Raw genomic sequence first — 13,660 nt, 5'->3', positions numbered from 1 at the left:
ATTTTGATTTTTTTTTCAGATATAAAATTTTACCAGCAACCATAATGTGATCTAACTGCTTTTTACGTTTACTGTAGTTGAATATTAACTGCCTGATGTAGCTGCAGTTTAAGAAATTACCTCTGTACATATGCAGTTTATATTTATATTTAAGGATCATTTATTTAAAAAATACTGCTAAGTATCTAAGACTACCGAAAATACTATGGCCAAATTTTCAACCCTTTGTACCTATAATTAGATTCCTAAATTCATACTTGGGCACATAAATAAAAGTAGCGAGCCTTTCAAAAGTACTAAGTACCCACGAATTCCATTAAAATCACTGGAAGCTGCAGCTTCCTGAGTGCCTCTTATCATCAGGCTACTTTTAGATGCCTTGAATATAGATTTAGGAGCCTAACTTTAGTCATGTGCATTTGAAAATGGTGGGGTTTTTGTTCATTTGTTTTTTGTTTTCTTTACAACTGTTGTAAAATGCTAATTTTTTAATTTTTATTTTTTAAAATATTAAAATTTCCCTGCTGTCAATTCTTGTCATTTTTCATTTCAGTAAAGTGATTGACTACTAAAATCCCTCAAGAATGTGAGAATGGTATAATATACAAAAATGTGTGATAATATTCTTTCCTTTGCTGATTTATAACCTATAAATTAAACATATATAAATGATTTAGACACACTTAGCATTAGCAGCTTGTAGAGTACCAAAAATGTACATATGCTGTTTATAGAATACTTTTATAGAGATATATTTATATTTTTTACAGGTCATTGCCTATAACTTGGAAGGCAAAAGCAGTCCAAGTGAGGTAGTCGACTTTACTACTTGCCCAGACAAGCCTGGAGTACCTTCAAAACCATCAGTTAAAGGAAAAATTCATGCACAAAGTTTTAAAATAATTTGGGGTAAAGTTTTTGTTCAGTTCTACTTTGATACTTTCTTCTGTATTTATGTACATTGGTATGTGGAGAATGAGAAATTCTGCTCTCAGTACTACTGCAGTCAGCAGTTTTTCTGGATTAACACTAATGTAACCGAGAGCAGAATATTGACCCAGTGACTTCAGCGTACTTAGGAGGATGCCACAGTAGTCTAACTATCAGGTGTGAAACAGAGCTATGGGAAATTTAGCCTTTTTGGTTCACAAGGGTTCGTGGGAATTTTTTTTTGGTTTCAGTTTGCCTGGGCTCACTCTACTACTGTCCCTGGGTTTAACTTGGAGTTCCTATATTTGAACTGACTTAAAGGGAAACTTTACCAAAACTACAGTTTTACCTGGTTTCTGTTGAAAATGTATGAGTGAATGTGTTTCATTGCAGAACTATAAATTGGCCTAGATTTCATTGCAGAACTATAAATTGGCTTAAAGCTGGACCTAGGTTCACAAACCTTCAGATGAACCTGGGCTGAGCTTTGAGTTTATAATAAAACCAGCACAGTGAAGAATACTTTCAGGTTTTCTAATGAGAGCTTCACACAGCTCTAGGTTGAAATATATTTGCTTCCTGAAGTGAAGGTACAAATTCCCACGCAATCTGTCAACCTATGAGTAAGGTTAAGATTTTGTCTTGGATATTTTTAATAAAAGTCATGGGCAATAAAGAAAAATTTACGGCAGCCATGACCTGTCTATGACTTTTACTAAAAGTATCTCTGACTAAATGGGGATCTGCAAGTACCTACACTGCCTGCAGCAGGGCAGCTGCCTGGGGGCTAGGAGCTCTGGGGACCCCCACTATGGGTTGGGTGTCAGAGCTCCAGGGGCCCGCGCTGTCTGCAGCTCCAGGGGCCCATAGCAGCCAGGAGCTCAGGGTTTCCACGGTGGCCGGGAGCTGTGGGGTACCCCGACCGCTTGCGGCAGCTTGGAGCTCTGGGGGCCACCAGAGGCCAGTCCCCGCAGGCAACAGGGGACCCTGCAGCTCCCAACCGCTGCAGGCTGAAGTCACGAAGGTTGCAGAAGTCACACGGATTCTGTGACCTCCATGACTAAATCGTAGCCTTACCTTTGAGGCATATAAGTTGAGGTTCATGTAGCTTAGTAAGGGGATGTTTTCCAAATGAGACCTTCAAATAAAAGTATTTTAAAAACGGACACTTCTGCTCTATGTGGTTCTTACAAAAAGCACTATGGAATCTGTCAGATTTGCTCTGGTGCCCTGCCAAAGTTTCCTCTTCCCTGCCTATTGCACAATGTGCTGAATGCTGGTTGTCTGCTTGACCCCCTGTCCTCCACCTTAGCGGTAGCTGCATTTTAGTGGTAGGCCACTATAGTCCTATATTTGATCATAAGAATCTATTGGATCATTCAGGATGAAAGGCATTATGTTGTATTAAATGCAAGATGCTAAATACTATTTTGAACACATCCTCTTTTTTTTTTTTACTGCAATGACTTTATTGTATTGTCTCTTACATTCTCAGGACACTTATTAAAATTAAATAGCATATTCACGCAGTGAAACAGGATAGGATATGGTGGTATTATCATACAGTATTTTAACAAACAGCTGTTAAATTATCACATTTAAGTAGGGCTGTCAAACTATTAAAAAATTAATCGTGATTAATCACATGATTAAAAAAATTATTTGTGATTAATCGTGTGATTAATTACGCTGTTACTTAAATGGTATTCTATTATTGTTTATCTTGGATGTTTTCTACATTTTCAACTATATTGATTTCAATTACAACACAGAATACAAAGTGTACAGTGCTCACTTTATATTTATTTTTATTACAAATATTTGCACTGTAAAAAACAAAAGAAATAGTATTTTTCAGTTCACCCAATACAAGTACTGTAGTGCAGTCTCTCTTTATCATCAAAGTTGAACTTACAAATGTAAAATTACTTACAAATAAAACCTGCATTCAAAAACAAAACAATGTAAAACTTTACAGCCTACAAGTCCACTCAGTCCTACTTCCTGTTCAGCCAATCATTCAGACAAACAAGTTTGTTTACATTTGCAGGAGATAATGCTGCCCTCTTCTTGTTTACAAATGTCACCTGAAAGTCAGAACAGGCGTTCGCATGGCACTGTTGTAGCCGGTGTTGCAAGATATTTATGTGCCAGATGTGCTAAAGATTCGTATGTCCTTTCATGCTTTAGCTCCCATTCCAGAGGACATCATGCATGTGTGCATGATGGGTTCTGCTTGATAAAGATCCAAATCAGTGTGGACTGACACATGTTCATTTTCATCATCTGAGTCAGATGCCATCTGCAGAATGTTGATTTTCTTTTTTGGTGGTTCAGGTTCTGTAGTTTCTGCATCAGAGTGTTGCGCTCTTAAGACTTTTGTAAGCATGCTCCATACTTCAACCCTCTCAGATTTTGGAAGGCACTTAAGATTCTTAAACCTTGGGTCCAGTGCTGTAGCTATCTTTAGAAATCTCACATTATTAACTTCTTTGCTTTTTGTCAAATCTGCAGTGAAAGTGTACTTAAAACGAACAACATGTGCTGGCTCATCATCCAAGACTGCTATAACATGAAATATATGGCAGAATGCGGGTAAAACAGAACAGGAGACATACAGTTCTCCAAGGAGTTGAGTCACTAGTTTAATTAACGCATTTTTTTTAACAAGCATCATCAGCATGGAAGCATGTCCTCTGGAATGGTGCCAAAGCATGAAGGGGCATATGCATGTTTAGCATATCTGGCACGTAAATACCTTGCAATGCCAGCTACAAAAGTTCCAAGCGAATGCCTGTTCTCACTTTCAGGTGACATTGTAAATAAGAAGCGGGCAGCATTATCTCCTATAAATGTAAACAAACTTGTTTCTCTTCGCGTGGCTGAACAAGAAGTAGGACTGAGTGGACTTGTAGGCTCTAAAGTATTACATTGTTTTATTTTTGAGTGCAACAAAAAAAATTAACATTTGTGAGTTGCACTTTCACGATAAAGAGATCACACTACAGTACTTGTCTGAGGTGAATTGAAAAATACTATTTCTTTTGTTTGTAATTTTTACAATAAAAATATTTGTAATAAAAAATAATATAAAGTGAGCACTGTACACTTTGTATTCTGTGTTGTAATTTAAATCAATATATTTTACAATGTAGAAAATCAACTAAAATATTTAATAAATTTCAGTTGGTATTCTACTATTTAACAGTGCGATTAAAACTGCGATTAATTGCAATTAATTTTTTAAATCACGATTAATTTTTTTGAGTTAATCGCATGAATTAACTGTGATTAATTGACAGCCCTACAGCTAAGTAATTAAATCTCTGACCTACTCATTAAAATAAATCTGCTTAACATCTGGTTTTTCCATTTTAAAAAAAAGCAACGTCTTCTGGAACCCGACAAGGCCCCAATTCAGCAAAGTACTTAAGTATGTGCTTAAGTCCCTCCCTACGCAGAAAAGCACTTAGGCCCAGACTTTTAAAAGTATTGCTTCACTCAGCATTGTAAAACCAAATGATTTAGGAGCCCAAATCTTATTTTTAAAAGTGACATAGGTGCTTAAGAGCCTATGTCCTGCTTCTAAGTCATTTAGGCCTTGCAATGCCAACCAGAGCAATGCCTAAATACCTTTAAAAATCTGGGCCTTAGGCACTAGCTTAACTTCCTTAAATATTCCACAGAAAGTTTATCTATGTTATGTAAATACAATAGTGTCCAGAACAGTGTGTTTTGCCTGACTTTTTGTTCATATTTGGTAGATCCACCAAAAGACAATGGAGGGACAGCAATAACTAAATATGTCGTGGAGATTTCTGAAGGCTTAAATGGTAAGAGTTAATGTAGGAATTTTTCAAATGCAGCACGATGTTCACTGATTTTGGCATTTCGTTATATCTCTGATGGTCCTTTTAAATGCCGTAGATTGTAAATTCTATGGGGCAGGAACTGTTTTTGTATGCTTAGATGATTGGCACCTCTGGGAACTGCTATAATAGAAAAATGAAAGGCACTAAAAGGCACTCTGTTTTTCTTAATGTATGTACTCTTTTCTGAATGTATGAACTCTTGCAAGTTGTAATTACTAGGCTGTATGTTGTATCGTATTCTGTCTAAAGAGATGGCCCAAATTTAATCCTCGTATTACAGGCATTCTATGTGGATGGCCAAATTACAGATAAAACCACATAGTACCCTTGGTTCATGGCAGAGATCAACCAGAGTTGACACTTTTCTTTTTACTGAGCTTTTTGTTAATAATATTACTGTTGCGTTTACCATCATTAAATGGGGAAAATGATGCAGAGCACTTTTGGAATAACAACTGTTTTTGCCCTTAGTTTATAGCTAGGTGTGTGTAGTGTGGTTCAGGCTAAGACAGCACTATGATCCCAGTTCAGGAAAGCATCCCTGTTCTGGAAGGGCACTGAAGCATGGCTTTTAAGTTCCATTGTAGACAACTGGAGTAGACTTAAACACATGTTCTTCTTCGAGTGCTTGCTTATCTCCATTCCACATTAGGTGTGTGTGTGGCTTGCCACATGCACCAGTGCTGGAAGTTTTTCCCTCAGTGATATCTGTAGAGGACCAGCTCTGGTGCCCCCTGGAGTAGCATGCACATACCACGGTATAAGGGGTGCTGCCGGCTCCCCCCCACCCTCAGTTTCTTCTTGCTGCCAGTGACGGTTCTGGAACATCTGCTGCTTCAGCTAGCATTGCATTTCGTTCAGTGTTTCTTCTGAACGTTTCCTATAAAATAGTTGTATAAAAGTTAATAGTTCCCTTAGGCTTAGTTCTAGTTTAGTCGGTCTCGGACGGGACTCAGCCTAGGGACAGGGCATCAAAAATTATTAATGTCCTGTGACAAACTCCCTCCTCTCTGCCCCCCATTGCAAAAAGGGCTGAACGTAAATACTTTGTGCCAGCCAAAGACCACGAGTATCTGTACACCCACTCGGCCCCAAACTCTCTCGTAGTTGAGGCTGTTAATCAAAGGGAGAGGCAGGGGCAACCCAGGCTCAAGCCCAAAAATAAAGACTCAAAGAGATTGGATCTGTTCGGGCGAAAAATGAATTAGTCTTCCAGCCTTCAATTGAGAGTGACCAACCACTAAGCCCTCCTTGGCTGTGACAATTACAACATTTGGCAGGCCATGGCCAAGTTTGACGTTTCCCTTCCCGAAGGGTCCAGGAAGGAATTGTGGGCGATCCTCAAGGAGGTCATGGCTGCAGCCAGAGCGGCCCTCCAAGCAGCCTCAGATGCAGCGGACTCGACGGCTTGCACCATGGCCTCAGCCATCTCCATGTGGCAGGCATCCTGGCTGCTCCTCTCTGGCCTGTCGACTGAGGCTCAGCAGTCGATGCGGGACCGCACCTTCGATGGCCAGGCCCTGTTTGCAGAGCACACGGACAGCAAGCTGCCTGGATTAAAAGACTCCTGCACTACCTTGAAGACTCTAGGACTGTATGTCCCTGGTCCAGTCCGTAAGTGGTTCAAACTGCAGCCATCTCAGGGCCAAGGGAGCCAACCCCGGCAGGAGCCATCCCACAAAAAGAGCAGGGGCTAAAAACGCCACCCGCCTCTGCCCAAGCGGGCTCGACAAGTACTAAGCATGGGAGCAAGCGGGCATATTGAGGGTGCACCCAAGGGCTACCTACCAGACTATACCCTTGATCTATCTTTCCCACCTTTCTCCAACCGCCTTTCTTTTTTCCTCCCGGCATGGACCACCAGAACTTTGGACCGCTGGGTCCTCAATACAGTGGCACAGGATTATACCCTCCTTTCTACCCTCTTTCTACCCCTCTCTCACCCTCCTTCCCCATCCCTCTTCAGGGACCACTCTCACAAAAGTCTCCTCATGCAGGAGGTAAAAGGGTTGCTGCAGCTGGGTGGGGTGGAAGAGGTTCCTCACACATACAGGAACAAGGGGTTCTGTTCCCGGTACTTCTTAATCCCAAAGGCCAAGAGCAGTCTACGGCCCCTCCTGGACCTGTGAGGCCTCAACAAATACCTAAAGAAATTGAAGTTCCCCATGGTCTCCCTGGCCTCCATCATCCCCTCCCTGGATCCAGGAGACTAGTATGCCATCCTCAACTCGAAGGACGTGTACTTTCATATAGCGATCTTCCAAGGACACAGGCACTTCCTACGCTTCACGGTGGGATCGGACCGCTACCAGTTTGCAGTCCTCCCTTTCAGACTAGCGACAGCACTGAGGGTGTTTACCAAGTGCATGTTGGTAGTAGCGGCTTACCTCAGATGTCGGGGTATACAGATCTACCCGTACCTTGATGACTGGCTGGTCAAAGGTCGATCCAGGTCCCAAGTCCAAAGAGATGTCATGGTGTTGCAGGCCACGTGACGATCCCTGGGCCTGCTGGTAAACAGGCCTTAACTATTTTTTCTTTCAAAATTTGTTCCAAGACGTTGCATACAATTGAGGTTAAACTAACAGGCCTGTAGTTTCCCAGATCACATTTTTTCCCTTCCTTAAAAATAGGAACTATGTTAGCAATTTTCCAGTCATAGAGTATGATCCCCGAGTTTACAGATTCATAAAACATTTCAAAAAACTCCAGTTACAAAGGGTAGGTAACTTCTTTTTATCTCAGGTGCTGCAAGCCCTTTCCTACTGCTCAGGCATCAGGCTGGCTTTATCAGGCTTTAATTTTAGGAAGTATAGACTTGCTGTATAAAATGAATACATATGATTTAATTAAAGTATCTTTTCCATGGGCTCGTCTATTATTTTTCTTCCATCTATTTAGTTATAATGTTATTACTAGACCAGTAAGCACATTTAAACTGCTTTATTAAATACAAATTGTACATCTTAGTTAATGGGTATGCCAGATAAAGGAGATATTTCACTTCAGCAAATGTACACAAATTTGTCTAGGAAACTATCGTCATGAGATAATTAGATCATTTCCAGGAAATTCGAAGCAAGCTTTGAATTTGTCTGACAAACGACACACACGTTTGCTTAGTGAAGTTAGGATACCTGTTATGTCTGATACTGAAATGCTGAAAATTGCACCTTGGTTCATTGCACACTAATTCTTAACTTTTCAGGAAACAACTGGGACGTAATATACAGTGGAGCTGCTAGGGAACATTTGTGTGATCGACTACATCCAGGCTGCTCTTATCGCTTACGTGTATACTGTACTGGGGAAGGAGGGCAGAGTGCGGTAATATTATCTGATATTTTATATATAAATGTGACACTTGTGGAAAATCTCTTTAGCTTTAAGGAAGTCTGATGGTCAAGCTAGGAACATTGAATGTTGTAGAATAATCAATCAACCAATATGTAATAAAGTATCTATAACTGGGGACTCAAGAAATTTTCAGAAAATTTTGCCCAAAGTTTAGAGTTTCTGCTCCCATTTCTTAGAGAAATGAAATATGAATATTTCTCTGTCAACAAATGTTTTACTTATTCCAGCTGCTATTCAACTTTACAGAAAACATGACAATATAATTGCCCTGCTTTTCTGATGTGATTTATTGGAAACAATAAAACTTTCTTAAAGAAATATCTGTTTAACTCAGCACAGCAATGTGAATATTCATTTCTCCAAGAGCCAGATCATCATTCTAGCACCCAGTCTAAATAGCAGGGCTACATACATGTGATGGTGGGGCAGGGAATGAATGTTCCCTCAGGCTTCAGAATAGTGTGCTGCAGCCACCTCTGATCCCTGTGCAATAGTGTGCATTGGCAGATCGGTACAACCGCTGATCCTCTAGCCTGCCCTTGCCTGAGCATATGCAGGGAACTCGTGTGGAATGGGACTCCGTGCTGCACAAGGGGTATGCTGTGCATTCCTGTACACACCCCCAAATTGGAGGTGGATGTTTACTGCATATTTAATTATACAAAGCAGTGCAAAAGTGGACAATTCAACTTTGCTATCAAAAAAAGCGTTGCTACTTTTTGGTAACAATTTTTACATAATTCTCTCTCAGGCCTTGTTCACAGCAAAACCTATACTGGGATAGTTAAAGTGGTACAACCTCTAGTATGGACACAGTTATACCCATATAAAAATGTTCATACTGATACAGCTTATTCCTCTATGGGATGGGGCATAAACTATACTTGTGCAAGGCACCTTTATACTGGCATACCTGTATTTACACTAGGTTTGTACCAGTATAACTATATGAATAATAAAAAAGTCACATCCCTAATTGACATAATTACAGCAGTGCAAAAATTGTATGTATTTCCTACTGTCCCCTGGTTTTTGATCTCTTTTTATAGATCTCCTAAACCTGGATCTGCATGGAAATATTAATCAATATTTTACCTCACTGATTTTTATGACATTTATGATATTTATTTGTAGTTTAAAGTATTCTCATTTTCTTTGAGGTAAGGTCAAAATGCCCCCAATTATATTAAGGCTTTTGTCAATTTTTCCTTTACAGGTATCTGATTCTTTACTGGTGCAGACACCAGCAGTGCTTCCTGGTCCAGGCCAACCTCCCAGACTACAGGGTAGACCAAGAGCAAAAGAAATTCAGCTGAGATGGGGTAATTGTTATTGTGACTATAAGGCCAAGTCTATGCTAGGTGTGCTTTACCAAGGTTGGTATATCAGTATAGTATGCCAGCAAAGTTCTCCAAGTGTGGATGCAGCTATATCAACAAAGCTGTGCTTTGTACTAGTATAGTAACACCCCTGCCTGAATAAAACAAGCTGTAGAGGTAAAAGTACAGCTTTGCCAGTATAGCTGCATCTACGTTAAGGACTTCTGTCAGCACAGCTGTGTCAGTCAGAGATCACACCTCTTCACACCCCTAACTGACATAGCAAAGCTGGCAGAAGTCTATAGTGTAGATATAGCCTGAGAAATCAAAATGTGCTGATATATTTTTAAAACCATATAAACCTTTTCCCTATTTTTTAGGACCACCTCAAGCAGATGGTGGATCACCTATTACCTGTTATGGTATGGAAATGTCTTCTGTGGAAACGGATGAACACAGAGAGGTTTACCAAGGTTCTGATGTTGAATGCACCGTAAGCAACCTTCTTCCTGGAAAGACGTACAGCTTTAGGCTGCGAGCAGCTAACAAAGCTGGGGTAAGGAGGCAGTCTGAAATCAAACGAGTTACACAGAGTGCAATCATTTTGATGCATGTTTCTGTTTTCAAAATTTTTATATGTTAAGAAGTTTTGTCATGCAAATTCTTAATGTAGATTTAATTGGTTCAGATGATTTACTGGAGCACTGTAGTACCCAACAGTTAAAGACCAATTTGAATAAGCCTGGGTTGTTTGGATGACGGAAAGAGAAAACATCTAATTACTACTTAAATCTAAATGATAATGTTGATAATGTAACCTTTATTCAAAGCACTGTACAAACTTTAATAAATTATCATGACACCCTTGTGAAGTAAGTAGGTAAATGATTTTATATACTGTAGTTTTGCACATTCTGGAGCATAGCAACTAGCATTTTATTACATTTTTTTCCTGTGTTTTTTATCTATTAGTGTGTACTTTATGAAGTGTAAGAAAATGTTCTCTGGTTCCTTATATTTTGAACATTAACCTTGCATTAACTGTTTTAAAATCAACCACTGCTTTAAAATATTTGATTTTATTAAATAGCCAATGCCTTAATTTAAAAGTAAAATGAGTGGGCATCTCAGTTCAGTTAATGTACAGGAGTCCACCTCACAGAAACCTTTATCACGATTGTCACTAGTTGTCAATGTTGGCAGAGAAGCAAAGGGTTTGACAGGTCATGAACACTTAACTACTTTTTAACATCCAGAGGAAGAATTATAGTTATAGCTTATTTGGAGTCTTCTGTTTCATTTCAATTTAAATAAATACACAATTGTACAATATTCTCTGTTATAGGTTAGCTGTCATATAAAACCTGGCAACTGTGACTTACAGAGTAATGTGCTCTTCTAAGTTACAGAGTGTAAATTGTCATGTTTATTCTCACTACATCTCCAGTAGAGGACGAATAGTATAGTGGTTCTGAAGAATGCTCAAACTTTGAAATGAACCCCAAAGTCATGACAAGTCATCTTACAAATTACAGTCACACAATATTTGATGCTGAATGTTAAACACTAATAGTATATACCGCTACTGTGGACAAAACTTCAATTTAAAAACATGGTAGTAATTATGTCAACCTATTTTTAATAGTTTGGACCCTATTCAGAAAAATGTGAAATTACTACAGCCCCTGGACCACCGGATCAGTGCAAACCCCCTCAAGTAACGTGTAGATCAGCAACATGTGCACAGGTGTATTGGGAGGTAGGAATATTTTGTTGTGCTGTGTATTTTAGGCTTATTTTATGTTTTACGATTGTTACCTTTTACGTTCTTCTTTCCATTTTAAAAAGCCTAAACTGTAGCTAAGACAAGATTTAAAAAAAACAGAACAGAAACAAGCTGCCTGATTATGGGTTATCTTTACATTGAAACTTAAACATAGCATATAAACATCCTCGAAGCATAATTTGCCATTTCCTTCATACACTATTTGTAGCTAAATGACCTACGCATATTCAAACTTCGAAACACAATGTCCTCTTGTTCCTTTGTTTTTATTATGGGTTTTTCTATTAGTGCTACACTGTGAGTATGAATTTGATGCAGATTCTTTTTAATTTTTTTAAGACCATTTGTTTATCTTCCTTTGCAGAAAACCCGGATAGCCACACAATACAAATGATTGTTTTATACGCACCACTTTTCTAAGCTGATTTATACTTTATATAGTGTAGCAAAGGGTCTATCTGTTAACCTCCCAGTTTTCAGGTGTGTGATTTTTAGCAAGCAAAATAAATCTCATCAAGACTAAATTTGAAAAAGATTGTCACTGCAGGGTGGGGGAGGACTCTTAACTTTTAAAAAAATTGCTTACTATTGGATGGGGAGTTAGCATTGTAGAGGAATGCAAAAAGGCCGAAGGTTTTTCAGACGCATTTTTGCATCTATAAAATGTTCACTTTAAAAAGCAAAAAAAAAAAAAAATTACAATACTTTTGCACAAGCTGACATGGAAAGTTCATATTATATAACTTGGTCTCAGTGAGAATAAATAACAAACAAATTAAGTGTTGGATGGAATCCCACATTACAGGAGAAAGCTGGTAGAAACCTTTATATTTAGGCTGCCTAACACTTTTCATGAAAGTCTTGAAACTTTTTTTTAAAAGAATCTCTAACACTTTCATTGTTTACAACAGGACTTTAAAATTCAGCAGGGCAAAAGTCTTGGGGCCAGAGAAGTATCTTTTATTTGTCTCATGAAATTTGGTTCAGGTTTGGCTGAGATTGGTGATTTTCAAAAATTTATCTTTCTCTTCTGTCATTTGCATTGTCAGCAAAATTTTGGCAGCAAATCAAAATAATAACTGCATAAGAACCTTGTACTCTAAGATGCCCACACTGCACTGGTAACAATGCAGCAGCAGCAGCACGTTGCCCTCAGGAGATTTTAATTGTGTGTTCCTCATTTACTGGGTGCCCAGCTTAAGATACCTGCAAACTGAGATGCAGAAGTGCTGAGCATTCACAAATGCAACCGATGATATTGGGAGCTGTGGATGCTCAGCCCCTCTGGCAGCAAGGCAGTTTGGTCTGCAGGAATGTGCATAGCACTGGGACTCAGGAGGTCCTGAGTTTTAATCCTGACCCTTCCACTGAATCAGTGTATGGTCTCAGCCAAGCCTCTTTGCCTCAATTTCCCCATCTATAAAATGGGAAAAGTAATTCTGTCATCTTGTAATTGAGATAAATTAATGTATGTCTGTGCAACACAGATACAATTATAAGTACCATGATCAAAAATACCATGAGAAAAATAATTCTGTGTTGTTCATAGGCTTTGAACACTGGACAGTAAGTAAGGCATGGAGCCACTAATTGAAAAATGAGAATAAAAATATTTGCACGGCTGCCTCATTCCTGGATTGTCCATTCTGTGTCCTGAATGAGGCAGGGGTCCTCTGGAAACAGTAGTATATAATCATATATTTGAATACTGTATCATGATGCATACACACAAAGGAGCAGAATTAAAGTTTACATGGCCAACCTAGCTTCTGGTGCATCCTAACTTTCTAGTGTTTGACTTTGCAACCTAAGTGTGTTTTAACAATTTTAATATACTCTATAAATAGTCCAGAATATGCCACAATTTATTGTAAATTATAGAAGAGAAGGATTTCTGCCAATCATAGCTATTGGACATCAAACACTATTCTCAAAAAAGTTATTTGTGTTCAATCACATTCGTTTTGCATATAGTCCACTTCTTAAACTAATGATTCTTTTAAAAAAAAAAACTGCCCTGGAGCAATGATTCATTATAGCATATACTCAGTGAGAAGCAATATCTTAGATTGGTAAGTCCTCCATAAAAGAAGAGAATAACTTTTATTTCATTATTTGTAATCTAGTCCTTCAAGAGAAATCATGTTGAAGTATATCCGCATTTAATAGATTTTATGATTATCACTTAGTGTCACTTCAGTATTTAAGCAACTGAAAAAGCAATTACTGCTCCACATATAATACTCTGCCACCATGAACATTATCCATTAGTATTTTAATGTGCTCAAGATCAATAAAATAATGCAGTGTTTTGCTTGAACTGGAGATTGCTGAAGCTACCATAGGGTAACTTTCCTGTGGAAATGCTGTTTCTACAGCTTTCTGGCCTACTTCTT

General features: G+C 38.7%; 1 protein-coding gene across 13 annotated transcripts in view; it reads left to right on the top strand.

The window, feature by feature from the left end:
• FNDC3A (fibronectin type III domain containing 3A) overlaps positions 1-13,660 on the top strand; it is a 206,205-nt gene that overhangs the window by 172,740 nt on the left and 19,805 nt on the right. For all 13 annotated transcript variants that reach the window (XM_073343811.2, XM_073343802.2, XM_073343820.2 and 10 more), the window contains 6 exons: positions 771-909; positions 4,695-4,763; positions 8,011-8,129; positions 9,376-9,481; positions 9,859-10,034; positions 11,124-11,237. In XM_073343811.2, coding sequence (XP_073199912.2) covers positions 771-909; positions 4,695-4,763; positions 8,011-8,129; positions 9,376-9,481; positions 9,859-10,034; positions 11,124-11,237 — 723 coding nt within the window. The remainder of the gene's footprint in view (positions 1-770; positions 910-4,694; positions 4,764-8,010; positions 8,130-9,375; positions 9,482-9,858; positions 10,035-11,123; positions 11,238-13,660) is intronic.

Source organism: Lepidochelys kempii, chromosome 1 (assembly GCF_965140285.1).
Source record: "Lepidochelys kempii isolate rLepKem1 chromosome 1, rLepKem1.hap1, whole genome shotgun sequence".
Lineage (NCBI taxonomy): Eukaryota > Metazoa > Chordata > Testudines > Cheloniidae > Lepidochelys > Lepidochelys kempii.
Note: the sequence above shows the minus strand (reverse complement) of the source record. Positions and strands in the feature narration are given on the sequence as shown.